Consider the following 20,277-nt stretch of genomic DNA (forward strand, 5'->3'; position numbering starts at 1 on the left):
AGAGAGGGGAAAGAAGAGAGTGAGAAGAGAAGAGAGGAGAGAGAAGGGAAATATTGACCAGTTGCCTCCCATACATTGCTCAAATGGGGATTGAACCCACATCTTAGGTATGTGCCCTGACCAGGAATTGAACGTGCAACCCTTCAGGTTACTGAGCCACCTAGCTAGGACAATTTTCTCCCCCCATTTTACACATGGGAGAAACTTTTCCTCCAGAGAGTATAAGTAATTTGCCTAATGTTGTACACAGCTAGTTGGGAGTAAAGCAGAACTAAAACCCAGTTGCCTAATCTAAAACCTAGTGCTTTTATGCTGAACCCGATAAAGCGCATGTTTGCCCTGGTTCACAGTCCTGCTCTCAGAGACGCAGCACAAAGGATGCTGGGCTGGGAGTTTGAAGACCTGAGTTTTGCTTCTTTACTGTCAAAAATAAGTTTTTTTTGTGTTTTTTTTTTGTCTAGCAAAGTTACTTAACTGCTTTTTATCTCTTCCTCCTGCCTCATAGAGTTGCTATGAGTTAAATGAGATCAGTTTGTGAGAGTGCTTTGAAAATTGTAAATAAAATGTTTGGTGGTGAGGATGTTATTGATGCTGCTTTGTGGAGGATTTGGCAAAGTTAGGACTGTGAACTTATTCCTCTACTGTTATTTTTATTTACTTTTCACCATAGTAAAAAACACATAATCTGAAATTACCTTCCTGATCCCTATTGTTATTTTCCAGGCAGAATTTTCAGATCTCAACCTGGTGGCCCATGCAGATGGGACCTGTGCTGTGGATATGCAGGTACTCCGGAATGGCACAAAGGTTGTCCGGTAAGGTCCTTTCTCTCCTCAGGGTTACTGTCACTGTCTCCAGAATTACCATCTCTGGCTTGCAGAGGCAGTTTCAAAATCAAGTGTTGGAGTGGGATTATATTACTATGTATAATGTGTAGAACTTAATGATGTGTGCTGTGCAGATGTGTACAGGAAGACAGAGGAAACCAGCTGCTGCCGCATGGAGCTCTTAGTCCAATGGTAGAGAAAGCTTCGTGGACTAAGAGCTTACGTAGAGGTAACTGGATTCCTGTTAGAGGGGTTCCAGGACTCCAGCTCCACTTCAACCAGGATAGCCATGTGCTTTTATCTCTGCATATATTTTCCCTGGAAATCAATATTCTGTTGCTTAAAAATAAAGTCTGAAAACCTCCAATCTAGTTCAGCCTTTTATTATCCATTGATTTGCCATTGACTTAGTGAGTTGTTAGCAGAGCCCTGTGTTCTATGTGCATTCTCTCAACTCCCAGTCCTGTGATATTTCTATATTCATCATCCCTGGGAACTCACAACTCTAATAGGAGAACCTAAGTCAGAAGGGACATTATGAATGGAAGAAAAATTTCAGTTACAGAGCACTTACATGCCAGGTAGTGCAATGGGCACATAATACACCATTTCTGTGAGGGAGGTGGTGAGAATGCCAGATTGGGAAAATGATTTCCACAGTATTATTCTTACCAAGGGCTCAGTGTGGCTTCAGGTTTTCAGATGTGTGAGTCTTGCTCCGGGAAGAGTCTTTACTACATTCTTCCCTGTACCAGTCTGCAATACCCTGATACTGAGGCCTCCAGTGTCCAATAGGAACTGGGTCAGTGACAGGACAGGCAAAACTCAGGTGTCTGGAACCTAACAACAGGAAATATGAGTTTGTCTATCTTCAGTTCATTCATAATGGAGACTAAGGAGGAGGACAGAAAAAGAGATGTCTGTCCATATGGGAGTGAGATTGGGGAGAGATAATGGGTTTCTCAAGCTGCAGGTAGAGTGAGTCATAGGGACATATGCACACAAGCAGGTAGTTATAGGTGTTATGGGATCTGGCAAGAATAAGGCAGGCCTTTCCAGGTTCCAGTATAAGAAATCAAGAGCTGGTCACAAATCTAGAGCTCAATTCCTATAACTGGAATATAAGATTTGATCTTAGGTATACAGCTGAAGCCAGTTTCCCAGAATTGGGGCACTAGGAGGTCAGAGCAGCTCCAGCACTTGATGCTAAGTCTCCTGAGTGACAGAGGAGGGCTCCTTTCACCCCCACTTTAAAAGATTGATTTTTGCACCTGGGTGGGACTGTAGCTGTAGTGGGAGGTTGGATAGGTGCCTGGGCAGAGAACCAGGTAGATCATTGCATATGTTGTGAAATTACTGAGTCCTAGAGCCTTGAGGGTGGATGCTGCCACAGAATTGAATTTCTGAGAAGATGAGGTTCCTCAGGAGTAAGGGCATAAACATAGGGGCCCTGGTCCTATAGGGCAGCTATGGTTAAGAGCTTTGCTGGCTAGAGGAGAAATGCAGGGAGCCTTCCCATGCATGAGAACATTCTGTACTCTCAGTGTTTCCTGTAGCTGTTGCTCAACCTCAGTTCTGCAAAAAATATTTATACCTCTCCCTAGTGTCTGCTTTGGAAGAATAACATTGGGAAGTCTGGCATCTAGTCTCAGCCAGCCTGGACCCTCGCTCTCCTGGGGGCTGATGAGGACATTGCCTATTTTAAGGAGTAGCTTTATGGACTCAAAGCAGGACAGTATCTGCTGGGATCCCTTGGAATACCAATTCTGTAGCTACAAGGAGCTTCAACTTTTATACTACCCCATAGTGATAGGAAAAATTCTTTTCACTTAAGGTGTGAGGATCTAAAAGTGTTTCTTCCCTCCTGAGGGCATTTGTACCTTATAAAAAAGCAATGCTTAACCCAGAGGAATAAGGGAATTTTAGAAATATGTTTCTCAGCCATAGCCAGTTTGGCTCAGTATTTGAAGGGTTGGCCTGCGGACTGAAGGGTCATGTGTTTGATTCCAGTCAAGGGCGCGTACGTTGGTTGCAGGTGTGGTCACTGGCCCCAGTTGGGTTTATGCAGGAGGCAACCATTTGATGTGTCTCTATCACATCAATGTTTCTCTCTCTCTTTGTCTCTCCCCCTCCTTTTCAGTCTTTAAAAATCAATGGAAAAAATATCCTTGGGTGAAGATTAACAACAACAAAAAGAATGTGTTTCTCTTTGAGATGTGCCATAATACGTCAGTTTTAGTCCATAAAGAATAAAAATAATAATAAAATAAGGGACTTGGACCAGGTGGCCCCTAAGACTCCTTCTCTGTCTTGGGCTTTGGAAATGGGAGACAAGGTGATGTACCACCTGAGGTGCTGGTTAATGGCAAACTTACCTCTACATTTTTTACCAGGTCCTTCCGGCCAGATTTTGTGCTTATCCGGCAGCATGCATTTGGCATGGCGGAGAATGAGGACTTCCGACACCTAATCATTGGCATGCAGTATGCAGGCCTCCCCAGCATCAACTCACTTGAATCCATTTACAACTTCTGTGACAAGCCATGGGTGGTAAGTGAGGTTCCCTTCCCTCAAGGTAAAAAGGTAGCACCCGGGTCCTATATCTCCCAGTCCCCCAGGAGGGACCACTGGTAAACAAGATGCAGTAGGTGCCAGTTGAAAGGATGTGGGAGGAGCTTCAGCTGGAACATGGGAAAGATAGACTCTCATAAGAAAACATAATCATCATGGCCTGGGGCACCTTAGCTGCATAGTGGACCTTTGGCCTTACTACAAAGTCACATCAAGATTCTGTGCAGAAGCCCTTACAAGTCTGTAAACTCTGCCCTCAGCCATAGAATACAACGATAAAAATAACTATTTCTTGCCTTTGAATGGTCTAACCATTGGAAAGGTCTGAGGCCAGTGGGGATCAAGGGGATGGTCCATCTCAGAGGGGTGTTAGTGACAGTCTTATCAAGTGTTTTAACAACCTCAAAGTCAGATTTATCTATAAACATATGAATCAGACACTTATATGAGATGTAAGTGCCCTTAGGGATAATCAAATCTCTGCCCTTCATGGTAGATATATGAAAATTAAAAAAGGAAAGCAAAGAGTGTAAAACCACTTACTATATGGTGCTAACCTCTGAGATTTTCCCATTTTAATTTTATTTAATCCTCACAATAACCTTCAAAGGAAGATATTATTATCATTATTATCACTTTTTATAAAGAAATGAGACCCAGAAAAGATTAATCTATAACCAAAGTTATAGAACCAGGATTTCTCTAGATTGTACTGCCACTCACATAAATTAAGTTAGCATGTGAGGAAGAAGCTGCTGTTTTCTTCCTTGGCCAGTCTGGAAATCTAGGAGGCAGAGGAATCTTCTGAGCAGAGAGAAAGTGAGGCTAGGAGGGAGAGTGACCTGTGATGGCTATGGGGATGCTCTGGTCTCCCCTCTGATAGCTGGGGCAACACAGCTCCTGTAACTCTGCTACTCCATCCTGGTCCTGTCAGAAGGCCCCTAATCACATCCTTTTCTTATTGTTTTTCAGAAATCAAATTTCAGTTTTCACACACTAGCTTGCAAGACACTGGTAGCTGATTTTGAAGTTCCTGGACCCCAAGTATCTCCACCACTCAGGGAACTGGAGGGAATGTTTTAACCAACTAGATTCATTGCCTCTGCTCTTGATTTTTTTTTTTTCACACCTGAACTTAGTTTTCCTGTTCCCTTGGAAGCCAGCAAGATCTGACAGTATAAGAGAAAGAACAATGAATGAGAAGTTAGATCTGGGAGCTGTTCTTGAGGAGGGAGGTTGGATTCCCAACCTCCACTTGTTCAGCCTTTCCCTCTGTGTGGCCTGTGGCATCTGGAATCTTAATGTTATAGGAACAGGCTAAAAGAGTTGTGTGATTCGAGTGGCTTGCTATTTGCAGAAGAGCACATATGAGGCCTTCACCAAACTTCTTTTCTGGAGTCCTACCCTTTCTCCTTAGTCATGTGACCTTCCTTGTTGCACATATGCCCTAGTCCTTCCCCCATCCTTTCAATATCTATTAGAATTTGGTTCCCTCATAGTCACACAGGGTGAGTCTGCTATTACCAGCTTTTTTCTGAGTGATTTCACTATTCAGCCTACTGACTAAACATCTCTCTATGCTATGGTTTTGTTTTTGTTTTGTTTTTGTCAACTAGCAATAATAGTAGTACCTGCCACTAGTTTGCTAACTTGGGTTGTTACAATCTCCTACTATTTGGGGTATTTTATAAAAGCTGGTTCCCTGCTTTTTGTTTCAAAACTGTGCCAGAGGCTAGGGAGGGCAGAATCAGAGAGCCTGTGCCTAAGGTTTTGCCCCTCCAGAGATCTGGTATCTGGTGAGGGTTCACATTCTCACCATTCACAATCCCAGCACATTGCTTTTGGCATTGCATGAGAACAGAAGGGCTTCTTGGCTAGCCACCAAGTTCTCCTTTCATTTTTACTAAGCAGCTGCCACAACAATGGCATTTTATATATTGTCCTCTGCCTGTTAATGGGAGTGGACAACATTGTTGACTGTGAGAGGAGGGTCCCTCTGAGATATTTTCTTAAATTTCTTTATTGCGGGTACCCTTGATGTGAGGCCTCATTTGGTTGGAAAATGCCCTACCTTACATCAATCACTGTGTTTCTGAGCACATCTGCTATCTCATAAAATGGTCAGGGCAGGCACAGTTGGATTTTGGAAATAGAAGTGGATTTACCAATGACAATAGCATTCCAGAGAAAGCAAGAACATCTTCATACCATATTGCTACAGATTTATCTGAAATTCCTGTCACGTTTTTAAGTTTTTTTTAGAGACAGATGCACTAGGATTGAATTAAGTGTTTTATTTCCAGAGGGATGAGTGTAAATTTTTAAATTCAGACTGATCTTGAAGTCCCATTTCTTCTAGGAAGTCTTTCCTGATTCATTGGATAAGTAGTTACAAAGAACATTTTATTCCTATTTGTTGCCAATATCACCCCCAGGTCCCAAATCCATTCTTTTGTCTTTAGATACAGGAAATAACCCTTATCAAATATTACATTTGCTTAATTGGTGACTGCATGTTTGTGACTTAATCTAAGGTTCCAAAAAGGCAGGGGTTAGATGCCAGGCCCAGTACCTTGAGCAGACAGGGGCTGCTGGAAATAAGGTTGAGAAGGGTAGGGTGAGCTACCAGGGACCCAACTAGTGCCTGGGAACTGGCTACCTTTTTAATCTTGGCTGTCCCAGGACTCTGGGAGTGTGCCGTGGGCCTTTCTGGCATCGGTGTGGTGCCTGTGTAACTCTCCCACATGTTGGGAAGATAGGGACCCACATGTCTTTGTGCTTTGCCAGGGCGTGGGCTGCAGCAGGACAGAGGTTGTTAAGCAGAGCTGGCTGGGGATGCTGAAGAGCCTTGGGAGCTCAGGCAGAGCAGGAGTCTAGCCAGATTGAGACTTGAAGATCAGATGAGGTGGTGGAGAGAATCAGAGAGGGCAGGAAAGGTATGAAGTGTTGGTCTTGATAGTCAAAGCAATTTGAAGAACGATAGAATGGTGAGAACAGCAGGGTGCAATGAAGAATGCACCTTTTACATGGCAACCTCAATTCCAGGCATGATCTGGGAGCTGAGGCTTTCCTTCACTTCTCTAGGATCAGTCTCCTCACTGGTAAAACGAGATGTTTGGTCCAGAGCTCTCTAAATTCTCTCTCAGTAATAACATCTTAGGGGCTTGTTCGTCTATGACTCATGCTTTTAGTCCTGGTGGATGTTTATAGATCTGGAGTCACCAACCAATCACTAGGAAAGTGATTTCGAAATTTCAACATTTTCCAGCATTTCAAAAACAATAACAAAATTCTCTTTTCCTACAAAAGGACCACAAGGAGATGATCACTTAAAACTGTAGTTTGATGATGGAGTTTAGGAGGAAATAAATAAAAGATGTTATTTGTGGTAAAAAGTTTGAGGAACTGTTCATGTTCATTTCTCTCATTTTGTATATCAAGAAAATGAGGCCAGGAAAGGAGAAATCATTTGCCAAAGGAAACCTAGCAAGGTAGAGGCAGAACAAGAATCAGAAGACTCCAGTTTTCTAATAACCCAGTTCTGAGCTTTTATTACTCCAGCCCCTTTACCACAGGCTCATGTGCCAACATCCCTTATAAAGAACAGGATCTAAGCTTTGGAAAAATGTTCTAGCTTTCCTTTCTCTGATAAATAGAAGGCAGGTTTGATCTAGCAACTTTCCCTTCTAGCAGTTCCAGAAATTGGGGCTTAGACTGTGATGTAACCCAGTAGCACTAGAGGAAGGATGCTGAATTATCCTTACTGCTAGTGTACTGGGCATAGGTGTGTGGGGTGTGTGTGAAAGGATTGAGTAGGGAAGAAACCTGTGTTTCCTGTAGGAAGAGCATGGTTTCTGCAGAGCCTGAAAGGCAGCTACTTGGAGGAATAGAAGAGTTATGAATTGGGAATAAAGGGACCTGACTATGAATCTGGCTCAACCCTGTGACCTTGGAGAAGTGATTTGACTGGGCCTCAGTTTCTTCCTCACTTATAAAATTGTGGGGGAGGGGAGTAGAGAGTGCTAGATATTTGCTAAAGGCCTTTCAACCCTGACACTGTAAGTATGCATACTTCACGGAGCTGTTCTGGTTTCTCATAGGTGAAGGGGCTACTGAGTTCAGTTCTTAGATGAGTAGTAAGTCCCACAAAGACTGAGTCTGTCTATCTTATATATCAGGACCATCAAAATCTTCCTGAAGAACAGCTTCATTCATTACTCCCCTGCTCAAGCTCTTATTACTTCATACTGCCTATAGGGAAAAGATACTGTTTCTTTGCTTGACATTTAAACTTCCAAGACTTGGTCCATGTTACCTATCCAGCTTCATCAGTTGCCATTTCTAGAGATGCAGGTGTTTAGAATTAGAGAACCAAATTTCAATCTCAGCTTCACCTCTTTGCAGCTCTGTGACTTTAGGCAACTTTCATAACCTCTCTGAGTGTTATATGTAAAATGAAGATGATAAAGTACCCAGTTCCTCACTTTAATATGAGGGTTCAATGAAATATCATTAAAATTGAGTCAGTACTGAATGAATATTAACTCACTCTCATTTACACAGTTAAAGAATATGTTTCTTGAGAATAGGAATTGTTCACCTCTTTTATATCCTCAGAGCACAAATTCCTCAACAGAGCAAATGCTCAATAAACATTTTTTTTTGATAGATTGCTGTCTTGTCTTTTCTATAAATTGTCTAGATTAGCTGAAACATTTATTTCTCTTTTACAGTTTGCCCAGCTAGTGGCCATCTACAAAGCATTGGGAGGAGAAAAGTTCCCACTAATTGAGCAAACATACTATCCCAACCACAAAGAGATGGTAAGTGATCAGGTGGGGATTTTGGTCTCTATTCCCACTCTGAACTTATTCACATTATAACTGTGGGGCTCTGAAGAGGGTTTTAGTATCTTAACTCCAGTTGTGGCTGAGCTGCAGACCTGCTTTGTGAGGTCAAAGTGGCTGTATTTTAGTTTATAGTCCCTTGTCTCCAAAACCTGGAGACAGAATAGGGAAGTGCAGAAATAAGGAATTTTATCAAACAGAAAATAACAAACCTATGGATCAGTAATCAAAAGATCCCACTCTTTGGATTCTAGCCCTGGCCCTGCCACATGTCATTGGACCAGTTAAATTTCTTTTCCAACTTTAAAGTCCAATGGACATAATTATTCCTAACCAGGATCTTGAATTTGGTACAAAATATAAGTAATAGCCTTCTGGGAAAGTGTGAAGCATCCTTCAGATGTTATTCCTGCTATTATTACCAAAGCCTTTCTTTCCCTTGGCTTTGTCAAGATTGTGAGAAGACTAGGTTAACATAATGCCTTCTCTGAGGCCATTCTAGTATATCAGAAGGGGCAGAGAGATGGCATGATTGGTTGGTTTTTCCTCCATGGAGACCTAGAGCTCAATCCCTTTTCTTCCTCTCTGTCTCCACACCCTCTGCTGCAGGCCTGCATGGTCAGTTGGTGATAATGCTTAACTCACCAATGGAGGCTCTCTGCTATAGCATTCCAATTGTACTCTGGGACAGAGATTATGTTTGTTACCCTCTCACTCCCTTCTCAAAAAGGAACTACATTTGTACCAGTTCTGTGAATCAAGAGCCTTCTTCTGGCATATTGTGCATGGCCTCGCTTCTCATCAAACAACATAATAGAAAACAAATAACAACATCCTTAGGCCTTGAATAGAACTACCTCCTTCATCTTTCTCAGAGCTTCCCAGGGAGAGGCTCTGGGATTTTAAGCTCTTGTCCTTAATAAATCCTTGAGACCAACATCAGGGCTTAAGGGATCTATCTATGCTTGGAGTTCTCAGGGAGTCCAAGACACAGTGGTAAGGGGACTGAGTTGAAGGAAGGATTGGGACCAAAGCTGGATTTTTCTTGCTGTAATATTTAGCAGGGCTAACCACAAACACTATTTTGAAAAAATTGCAAAGTATATTGTCTATTTACCATCCTTTTTCCCACAAGGGCCCTTGAGTTATTTCTCTCTTGTTCTCTAGCCTGAAATTTGCCCTCCAAATAAGTCCTCCTAAGATCTCTCTGAGGTGTCAAAATCTAAAGGAGAATTTCAACTTGAGGCTTTTTTGGCTTAAAAAAAGTTTTGAAGTAGGAATTAAGATATTAGTAACCTAGAAGAGAAGGGTTTTTTAAAAGAAACATAAAAGAAGACTTATGGACATCAGGAGAAGGTATTAATGATAATTAACCTGCAGAGATAAAACCCACGTCTATTCTTATCCAAAGAGGTGTGCTAGGGGGCCAGACCCTCTACCAGGAATTGGATAGAGATTACAGCATGTAGTGGATGGTTAGGCCATTGTAGGTCTAATATTGAGTGATTCTGTACCCCAGCAAGTCATTTCCCTAAACAAATGAAAGTGTAAGAGAGGATCAGGATGAGCTGAAATTGGAGTAGAGAATACACAGCTATACTTTGTTGCTCTTTTTATTCTTCCAAATCAGCCTGTTTATGATACTGCCAACCTGTCTTCTGGTATTGTATATCAGATAGGTACACTATCTCATATGTATAGCATTCACCATTTCTTCACTATTGGATCAATTAAGGTAAGAGAAAACACATTTTCTTAGAGAGAAAAGGGAATAGTTCTGATCAGAACTATTTTGATTCTAAGCCAGAATCAAAATTTTCAGTAACAGGTATTGGCTAGAACAGTGATCGGCAAACTCATTAGTCAACAGAGCCAAATATCAACAGTACAATGATTGAAATGTCTTTTGAGAGCCACATTTTTTAAACTTAAACTTCTTCTAACACCACTTCTTCAAAATAGGGAAGTGCAGAAATAAGGAATTTTATCAAACAGAAAATAACAAACCTATGGATCAGTGAGAAGACTAGGTTAACATAATGCCTTCTCTGAGGCCATTCTAGTATATCAGAAGGGGCAGAGAGATGGCATGATTGGTTGGTATTTTGTGGAAGAGCCACACTCAAGGAGCCAAAGAGCCGCATGTGACCCGTGAGCCACAGTTTGCCAACCACAGGGCTAGAATAAAAGGGTTTGGGAGGCAGGAGAGAAGGGTTGAGGGCAGGATACTTTCCCTAGCTTTTGACATGTTCTGGGCTGGGGTTTCAGACACAAGCTGTAACATACCCTAGCCCTGCTCTAACACTAGCCAGACTGTCCACTTGATACTTCTCATTTGCTGACAGCAGTGAGGCAAGTGGTGATAGCCAGAACTCTAGTGAGGGAGAACTGGCTTGGTCTTCAGAACTCTTGAAGGAATGTGGTGGTCATTGTTCCCTACTAGGGCTGGATGATGTCAACAAACTCCTTCCTGAGGGGCAGGCGTCCCTGGTACCAGCTGCAGGTGCCATCAACACGCTTCATGCAGACATAATGCTGGGCCTGGTACCCATAGAGTTTTCTTTCCAATAGCCAATCTGTCCAGAGGCACTCATTGGGGGCTGAGATGGTACAGGGCACTGTATAGCAGGTGGTGATCTAGAATCATAACAACACAACAAAGTGAATAGGGTGTAATTTTTCTACAATTTTTTTTCAGACTCATCTACAACCTTACAGCCTAGCTCAATGGTTGGCAAACCGCGGCTCGCGAGCCACATATGGCTCTTTGGCCCCTTGAGTGTTCTAATGCCACTTCTTCAAAATAGACTCGCCCAAGCCAAAAACCGACTTCTGTGCATGGGCCACGAAGTTTCAATTGCACTGTACGTGTACGCCCGCATGTGGTATTTTGTGGAAGAGCCACACTCAAGGGGCCAAAGAGCCGCATGTGGATCGTGAGCCACAGTTTGCTGACCACTGGCCTAGCTCAAATGCCTTTGCCTTATGAAGTCCTTCCTAGTCTCCAAAATTCCCCAAGATTTCCTTCCCCTGTGTTTCCTACGTACAGTTTTGCCTCTCTAATGGCATTTCTGGAGTCAGACAAACCTGAGGGTCATTACTCTACCATTGGCATTGAGCAAATTACTTTCTAGATCATTAATTTCTTTACTTTAAAATGGAAATCTTAATTATTTATACATTTGTTATAAAGGCTACATTAAAATATTTAAAATATATTGACCATTAGGGCCTGGCAAAGGGTAGTTTCTGTTAAAATGTTAGCTATACTATTTCAGTTTGCCTTATGTGCCCACCTTCCTTGCCAAAATGTTAGGTACATTGAGATCAGAGACTATGGATCATCTTGCTTTCCCATCTCCAACTTTATATAGTACCTGATCCATGGCAGATCTCAAGTATACTATAGTAAGTGAATAAACACATTCATGAAGGAAGAAGTACCATCAGTAGGTGCCATTAAAGGTGGGGCTGAAAGGCTCAAGATACCCCACCCCCCAAAAAAAAAAAAAAAAAAAAAAGACCTTGGAAATGGACATTCTCTTACTTGGCAGCCACAGTTCATATGGTAGTGGTGGTTCAGACTTTCCCTTTGCAAAAAGGATAGGTTTTCCCAGGGCTCAATGTAGTTGCACAGATGGATGAAGACCTTTCCATCATTGAGGACCTGACCTACAAAGGAAGATAGAGGAGAACCTATGTTTGTGAAACTCCAGAAACCTGGGTCCTTGAAGAGCCCAGAATTGCAGCCTCTTTAGTGTGTGTGTGTGTGTGTGTGTGTGTGTGTGTGTATGTGTGTGTTTTGTTTTGTTTTGTTTTGTTTGGTGGCAGTGGTGACATAAGGCTCAATTCAGGGACCAGAAAAACTCCACAATCTTTATATCAGAGATTATGTTTGTACAAAGGAGAGTTGTGGAATACAGGCCTTTTCCTTTAATGTGATGCAGAGAAAACATGGGCTATAAAGTGAGATTCTTGGTGAAACCCCTTTCTTTTCTGTCATTTACTAGATGTGGGACCTTAATAAAGTCATGTAACTTCTCAACTGGAAGATAAGAATAATAAGGTTATTGTCAGGATTAAATGAGAGAATATTTGGTAAAGCTTCCAGCACAGTAGGAGGCCCATAGAAGATGCTCAATAAATAACAGGCCCTTCCCCTTTCCAACCCTTCCCAATATCTACATAGGCCAGTCTTCTGCTCCATTGATACCTAAATTGGTAAGACTTTCTCATTCTCCATGGGAAAGTGTCCCTTCTTTACTTATCAAACTGTTTCCTATCTTCCAAAGACCCTTTTCAATACTACCTCATCCTCAAAGCCATTCCTGACCATGCTAGGTTACATCTCTTAGAACTTTAGTCACTCATTTACTTACTGAGCAACTACTAGACTGGTATCATGGATGCAGAAATAAATATAGTAGGATCTTTGATCTCAAGGAGCTTAAAAACAAGTAGGCCAGAGAGATAAGTAGGCAAAAATTATACAGTTATGTTTATATAAAAGATGCAACATAAGAACAAAGGAAATAACAATTATCTCTGTCTGTGGAAGGGGCAGGGGGCAAGGAAGCTGTCTAAGAGGAGATGATGCTCCTGATGGGCTTTGAAGGGATGGTTAGGAGTTCACGTGCCAGTCAGGTTGGGGGAAAGACTTCTGGACGTTGGGACTTCCAGTACAAAGGTGGAGGGGCTCAGCCCAACCGAATACCTCCTATAACTGCAAGTAGTTTATTTCAGCTCTGGGGAAAATGAGGGGCTAGAAACTGTCAGTGATAAGTGGCAGGAGACAAAACTGGAGAGGTCAGCAGTGTTATGGTCGCAAAGGACTTTCATTAGGCAAAAGAGTTTGTGACTTCTCTTGAAGAGCATGGGCATCACTGATGACTTTTCACTAGACCTGTGTTTTGTCACTTATTTTCATTCTTGGTTAGACTTGACCTCCTTGAGGGCAGAGAGCACGCCTCACCTCCTGCTTTGACTGATGCACTACAGTGCCTAGCAGTGGGCTAAGCACGCAGAAGGTAGGTGCTTAGAAAGGAAGGAAGTGGCTTCATCTGCTAGTCCTGGGATGTGGAGGGCTCAGTGGCATGCTCTGCCTCTGCCTCTCCCATCCAGAGACTCTCAGATTAGTACAATTCCACATTCTTAGAGCTGGGGAGCCCTTACCATTATGTCTTTCAATGCTCACGAGTTCTCAAGAGTCAAATTTGGAGTATGAGCTTCTTGAGGACTATGACTTGTGACTGAGTCTCCACTCTCCTGTCCAAGACCTGGCAGCAAGTAGGTGGTCATTCATTGCTGAGTGGATGGACAGATAGGAATTTATCCTTATCAGCTATGTTTTTCTTTTTCTTACCTTTCTAAGCATTTTTTTTTTTATCCTTCAGGGCTAATTTAGATATCACTTTCCACAATGAAGCATCCCTAACTGTTTATAACCACATACATACCTTCTTCCTGAACTACAAAATATTATAATATTGCATTCACTCAATTTTGGAGGCATAGTTTTATGTGGTTCTTCAACTGTTCTGTCCCAACCAATTCAGCATGGAGTTTACCTGCCAGACAAGCTGGTGGAAAGACTTCTGGACATTGGGATTATACTGTGCAAACGTAGAGGGGCACAGTCCAGCTGACTATCTTCTATAACTGCAAGTAGTTATACCTGGGACCAAGTTCATGGAAACAGAACCATGTTAGACTCAAGGTTCCTGTTAGGGTTTGTGCCCCAGAATAGGGCCTGGGGTGTGAGCCACACAGGCTCATTGTGAGTCAGGAGTATGATCCAATGTGGCTGTCTAAAGCTAATTCCATCAGAGGCTACAGTAACTATAATGTGTGTGTTGTGGGGAGGAGGATCGCACATACAAATTTCCTTTACTATGTGAAGTTAAGACCTTTCCTGTAGTGTTGTGTCCAGTTCATTGTCCTGTGCTAGGAAAGGGACAGGGACAATATCCCATTGGAGAAGATGGTCAGCAGACCTGAAGTTAGAGTGCTTGCATCTATTGTCTTCAGGCCTCTGAGGGATCATCATAGAGCAGAGGGCAGAGCTGAATTCACAAAGAGCAGTTTCAGAGGGGCAGACTTGGGCTCAAGATACCAAAAATCTTATGCTAATGAAAAATATTTGAAAATGGAACCAGCTAGGCTAGGCTGGGAGAGCAACTTGTTCCTAAATTAGTGAAGCAGTGGTCAAGGTCACTGTAATGAGGATTCTTGCATTGAAAGGGAGGTAACCAAGGCCCCTCCTGACTTAGAGGTTGCCTCTTAGTAACACAGCTCTGTTTTATGCCCAAGAATGTGTCACCTGCTCAGCTTGCTGCCCAAGGGCAGCCCTGGCTTCTCCTTGGCTGTCTTCCTTAGGACAGAGACTATTGGGGCCACTTGCTGCTCTTTAACTTACCAGTCAAGAGATACTGCTTCTGGCTGTTTGCTTCTAGTTTCACACCACAGAGGGAGGAATCAAAAGGTGTATAGATATACTGAATATCCTTGACTTTCTCAAACCCTTTAAACATCTGAAAAACAATTACAAAAAAGAAGTATTAGGTCAGTGAGTGAACTACATATTTTAACAGGGAAAATTCCTCAATCTAAAAAAATTAAGCAAATGTCTAGTCCAGGATTTGATGCGCACAGATAGCCTAACTGGGTCATTTCTCTCTTTTAAAAACCTTGGTTTATTCCAGTGAGAGGGGAAGTACTTCCAGCAGCCCCATGCACAGGCAGCTATAGGACTGGAAGGACATTGAGGGTCTGTCCTGCATTGTCATTCAGATTCTGTTCCCAAAATGTCATCCACTTCCATATTATTGATAGCATCAACACCCAGGATTACTGAGCCAGGTTGCCTAACCTATAAGCACCACCCTTCCCAAAACACAAACCCTAACCCTCCCAAAAGCCCAGAAGGTAAAAGCACTGTCTGTCCCCATGTACCTTTATCTGTTTGATTTCATACCGGATCATTTTTTGAGTGTCAGCAGGATCTGCACTGGCAGGAATTACCTTCTCACTGGAGATCTTGGCCCGGATCACTGCACAGGAAGCAAAAGAGGGAACCTTCAGCAACCTGTGGGGGTAATTTGGGATCTGGATGACCTGGGGCCCCCAGACAATTTTATAGGAGGATTCTGGATTGTGAGGAGGAGGATATGAGAGAGCAGGAGCCTGGAAACTCCTGTGCAGTCAGACCTATTAGGTCCTACAGTCTCTACACTTTACTTGCTAGTTTTGAGTCTAGCTCATAAACCAAGGACTAGGGGTGGACATCAGGATAGAGGATGGAGAAGGAGCCCAGGACATCAGGATAGGAGATGGAGAGGAGGGTAGGTCAGTGTGGTCATCTGTTGATGTAGCCCAAGACCTAAAACAGAGCCTGCACAGAGTTTTGGTTTCTTGAGCCCAAATGCTTATTGAATTAATAAATGATCTGACCCTGCACAGAGGTAGTTCATCTATTGCCATTTGGTTATTAATAAAAAACTGTTTTTGAAGTTCTTCCTCTGTGCCTGGCCTAACACTAGGTACCAGGTCATAGATGTGATTAAAACAGGGTCCTCTATCTTGCAGAAGTCTTGGTCTAGTGGAGAACACATTTGCAAACAACAGTACAGCATAGTAGGAGCACAAAAACGTTAAAAATGCCATAGTAGCACCAAGGAGTCAGGAAGCCTTCAGAGAAAAGGAGATAGATATCTGTTAGACTTTGAAGAATGAATAGTTTTAAGGATGGGGGAAAGGGCATTCCAGGCAGAGGGAAGGGTAAAATATGTGTATTGGTATGAGTATATGATGGCTCAGTTATAGGCTTGGTCACAGGGGAGTTTATAACGAAAGCCCTACCTCCTGGTGCTGGCTTCCCCCTCCCCCACCCAGTAGTTCAGAGTAATCACAGGATAGTTCCAGTGACTTGTTCAACGACAGTAGGCAGGGGTGAGGGGGCCGCTATGGAGGCCCCTTACACTGTCTTAATTTCCTGACAAGTCAGCCAAGCTCTGCCCTTGCAAGGTTGCTATGGTGCCGGCCTTGCCCTACCCATCAACCCCAACCGGAGGCAGCTGGTTCGGGATTTGAGCTCCTCCCATTCCCTCCAGACTACAGGTCTATGGCAATGCCCCGCACTAATCACACACAACCACCCCCAGCTGTGTACCTCCCTGGCTTCCGGACTCACCAAGCGCAGAGTGGCAGACATGCTGCTGGGGGTGCGAGGGGGCGCAGCTGCACGCCTCGACCAGCCCGGGCGGCCGCAGCAATGCCAGCAGCCGCAGCAACAGCGCCCAGCTCGACGTGGTCTGGAGGCTCCGGGGCATGACACTGCAGAGCCCCAACTAAGTCTGTGGGGGTCTGTCGGATCAAACAGACTCTCCAGGGCACTTCCAGAACGCCTCGCGCCCCTCGCCCCTCGCCCCAGGCTTTATGAGGTGGACCTAAGGCCAATCCCGCCCTTTGGGCTCCGCCCGCCTTTGGCTGCAAGCCACCCGCGGCTACAGAACCCAAGGCCCTCCCGACTGGCAGCCTCAATAAGATGAAGAGGGAAGCCAGGAGAAGCCCTTAGCTTCCATTTCCGTGCCTGAGCAATTAAGCCTCCCAGAAGTGGAGGGAAGGCACTGGGAGAGGGGATGGTGTCATGGCAAAAAGAAAGTGCAACAAAGACAAATGCAAGAGGCAGAAAGACCAAAGGACTGTGATTCAGGCAGAAAGAACAAGAGTGAGGAGAGGCACAAACAGAAAGAGTGAGACAGGCAGAGTCATCCAGAGGCAGGCAGAATTACAACAGGCAAAAGAGACAGTGACAGAGAAGGACGAACCCCTTGCTGAGCTGCACACTGGGAATGAGACAAGCTACTCAGGGCTTCTTTCAGCTGCAGGAAGTGTTTTCAATGCCCTATTTAGGAGCTCCAAAGCAACAGTAAACAGTAATGGAACAAGACAGAGAAAGTTGGTGTGTGTGTGTGTATGTGTGTGTCTTGGCTCTGTAGGCTGGGGGGTGGGGAGAGATGTCAGAGAAAGCAGCCAGTGCTTTAGAAACCCTTTCCTATACCCAGAGCTTCAGATTGCAGATGGCTGAGGAGAGTGCTTTTGGTGAGGGCTCAAAGCACAGGATTTTTATCATTACCTAATATAAATCTGAGACCTCAAGCCTCTTCAGATAGTAGCCTACTGATTCTTACCTTATGTTGCTACCCACTGAAGAGACCATGTCTTATATAAGATGGGGGCAAAAGTAGGCTTGGAGAATAGTTCTTTTAAGTTTTTATTATTCCTCTGTTAAAATACAACTACCTCAAAGTAGAATTTACATTCATAATAATCTCTTTCAAATTACAATCATGTTGACTTTTCAAAAATTAATTTCTTTATTGATTAAGGTATCACATATTTGTCCTCAACCCCCCATTCCAATCCCCCACCACACTCATGCCCCCCCCCCCCCCCTATTGTCCTTGACCACTGGTTAGGCTTATATGTGTGCACATAAGCCCTTTGGTTGATCTCTCCCTTTTATCCCCACCCTCCCTTTGAGGTCCAACAGTCTGACCCATGGCTCCTTATCTCTGGGTCTGTTCTTGTTCATCAGTCTATGCAACTCTCTTCCAAACCCCAAGCTGTCTGAACATACTAAGCTGTTTGTTGGTTGAGCTTGGGGTGTTGGTGAGCAATGAAGAGACTGTGAAAGGTGGAGAAAAGACAGGTTCAGTACAGAAAAGCTAGATGTTTGAGGGGAAGGAGGATACTAAGAGGGACATGACCAAAGGGACATTAAGATTCCAAAGATATATTCCTTTTGTAATTATGGTTTACTAAGGTATAATTTACATACAGTAAAATTCACCCTTTCAAAGGTGCATTTTTTTTTTCCCACCGTAGCTGATTTGGTTCAGTGGATAAAGCATCGTCCTGCAGACTGAAGGGTCATGGGTTCAATTCCAGTCAAGGGCACATGTTGTGGTTGCGGGCTCCATCTCCAGTAGGGGACTTGCAGGAAGCAGCCGATCAATGATTGCTTGTCATAATTGATGTTTTTGTCTCCCTCTCCCTCTCTCTCTGAAATCAATAAAAAATATATTTTAAAAAAAGATTCATTTTTTTCAAATTCTCCAGTCCTGCCCTATGTTTGTTTAATGCAGAGAAGATTGAAACAATTAGTTTTAAATATGTAGAGTACCAAGTAGGAGAACAGAGTTCTTATAGATCTGCCATTAACATGCTATGACCTTAAGCAAGTCACTGTCACTCTATGGGCCTCAGTTTTTGTATTTGTAAAGCACATAGGTTGGACTAGTTTTTTAAAGGGCCCTTCCAAGGGTGTTCCCAACAAAAATATTTGTAACATTCCACAGAAAAACAGGCACACTCTGACCAATTCATTCTTTTCTCTTCTGTTTTCAGCTGACATTGCCCACATTCCCTGTGGTGGTGAAGATTGGCCATGCTCACTCGGGCATGGGAAAGGTAAGGCTGGGGCCTGCTGTGCTTTGGAATTGAGGCCAAGAAGGGTACTTTTCAGAGAGTCTGGTTATGGACGATTATCCCTCTGTTACTGATTAATTCTTCCATGATTTGGCTCCTCTGAAGCTATGAGTGTTAACCCAAACAGGCCTTTTCAACAAGCCAAGTGTAGGCCACCTGCTTGGTCTGTTGGGCCTTTTGCAATAATTGTAGTAGCTCCTGAGCCTAGGAAGGGAAGCTGGAGAGAAGGACTCTCCTAAGATGTGGCACTCAGGCTGGCAACTGGAATGGAAACATCTTGATGGGTTTGGAGGCCCCGGATTCTTGTGACTCTCAGTGTGTATATGTGTATGTCTCCTTTTTCCCCTCTCTGCCTTGCTCCAAAATTAGGTCAAAGTGGAAAACCACTACGACTTCCAGGACATTGCTAGCGTGGTAGCCCTCACCCAGACCTACGCCACAGCAGAGCCTTTCATTGACGCCAAGTATGACATCCGGGTCCAGAAGATAGGCAACAATTACAAGGCTTACATGTGAGTGGGGTGGGTTTCCAGCAGATACTCTTTGCTTTCTCCTCAACTCAGAGGAGAATTCGAGCCTCTACTTAGCAGCCAGTATTCAGTTAAATTTCCTCTGGCCCACAAGGCAGAGAACAGAGAGAGGGTGCCATTAAGTGAGGAGTCTTAGCCTGGGTTCCTTTCAAGTCAGGGAGGCGTGGGGGGGGGTCCATGAACTAAGATGAGAAATAACAGTAATATTTATTTTTATTAGCCTTTAAATAAAATTTAGCATTCTCCCTAGTTATGAACAAAGACAACAGGCTATAGTAGCAGCAGTAGCATGAGTGACTTTGTCACTACAGATAATCACATAGATTCTTATATTTTTATACAGTTGTGACAGATATCTCTAAATACAATTACTATTATCACTACTAAAGAATCATGGCAGTTATTAGACCTGCCACTACAGTTACCCCTGTAAATATATTTGTTATTTATAAAAAAACGTTTTGACTTATCACAGATTTGTTTGTTTAATATTTTGGTAACTATTATGATAATTACTTTAAATAATTGCATTCCTTTGTTATCCTGTATACTTTATTTTATACATTTACACATCTTATATTTTATAATTGAAAGGAAATCACATGCTTCACCAGGCTTCCAGAGCACAGAAAAAGTTAAGAAACTCCTGATGTAAATATATAGACTATAGAGCATTAAAAGCCTAGTTGTTATGAGAAAAGATGACTTTTCTACATTTGCCAAATGGAAAGTTAAAGGTTTCCACTATTAGAATTTAGAAAAAGAAAAGATTTCAAGTCTACCAGATCTTCCATAATAATATACTTATACATAAGAATGCAAATGTATTATAATTCCAGTTTTGGCAATCTGAATCTTCCATTTTTAGAAAAAAAATTTAGGTAGTTTTTTGTTTTTTTACAAAGACAGAACATTATAGTATATGAATTTGATCTTTGCTACTTATGACTTTAGCAGATTTCAGGGTTGAGTAGCTTCCCTTTCCTTTATCATTTCTATTTCTCTTCCTTCATT

General features: G+C 42.9%; 2 protein-coding genes across 4 annotated transcripts in view; one reads left to right on the top strand and one right to left on the bottom strand.

The window, feature by feature from the left end:
• Positions 1–20,277, top strand: part of SYN2 (synapsin II) — a 122,345-nt gene that overhangs the window by 76,346 nt on the left and 25,722 nt on the right. Inside the window, exons 3-7 of one of the 2 annotated variants that reach the window (XM_036431145.2) lie at positions 724–815; positions 3,221–3,377; positions 8,132–8,233; positions 18,653–18,715; positions 19,103–19,245. In XM_036431145.2, coding sequence (XP_036287038.1) covers positions 724–815; positions 3,221–3,377; positions 8,132–8,233; positions 18,653–18,715; positions 19,103–19,245 — 557 coding nt within the window. The remainder of the gene's footprint in view (positions 1–723; positions 816–3,220; positions 3,378–8,131; positions 8,234–18,652; positions 18,716–19,102; positions 19,246–20,277) is intronic. The other variant, XM_036431146.2, reaches the window with a different exon arrangement.
• TIMP4 (TIMP metallopeptidase inhibitor 4) lies at positions 10,409–16,660 on the bottom strand. 2 transcript variants are annotated; one of them, XM_045579190.1, is made up of 5 exons: positions 16,434–16,660; positions 15,266–15,294; positions 14,661–14,775; positions 11,793–11,917; positions 10,409–10,882 (listed from the first exon to the last, which is right to left on the bottom strand). In XM_045579190.1, exons 1-5 carry the CDS (start codon positions 16,570–16,572, stop codon positions 10,685–10,687), a joined length of 606 nt encoding a protein of 201 aa, XP_045435146.1. In that variant the 5' UTR covers positions 16,573–16,660; the 3' UTR covers positions 10,409–10,684. The 2 variants fall into 2 exon arrangements, with proteins under 2 accessions (XP_045435146.1, XP_036287040.1); XM_036431147.2 differs by having other exon boundaries at positions 10,412–10,882; positions 15,197–15,294; positions 16,434–16,657.

This window comes from Pipistrellus kuhlii, unplaced genomic scaffold (assembly GCF_014108245.1).
Source record: "Pipistrellus kuhlii isolate mPipKuh1 unplaced genomic scaffold, mPipKuh1.p scaffold_m20_p_11, whole genome shotgun sequence".
NCBI classification, from domain to species: Eukaryota; Metazoa; Chordata; class Mammalia; order Chiroptera; family Vespertilionidae; genus Pipistrellus; species Pipistrellus kuhlii.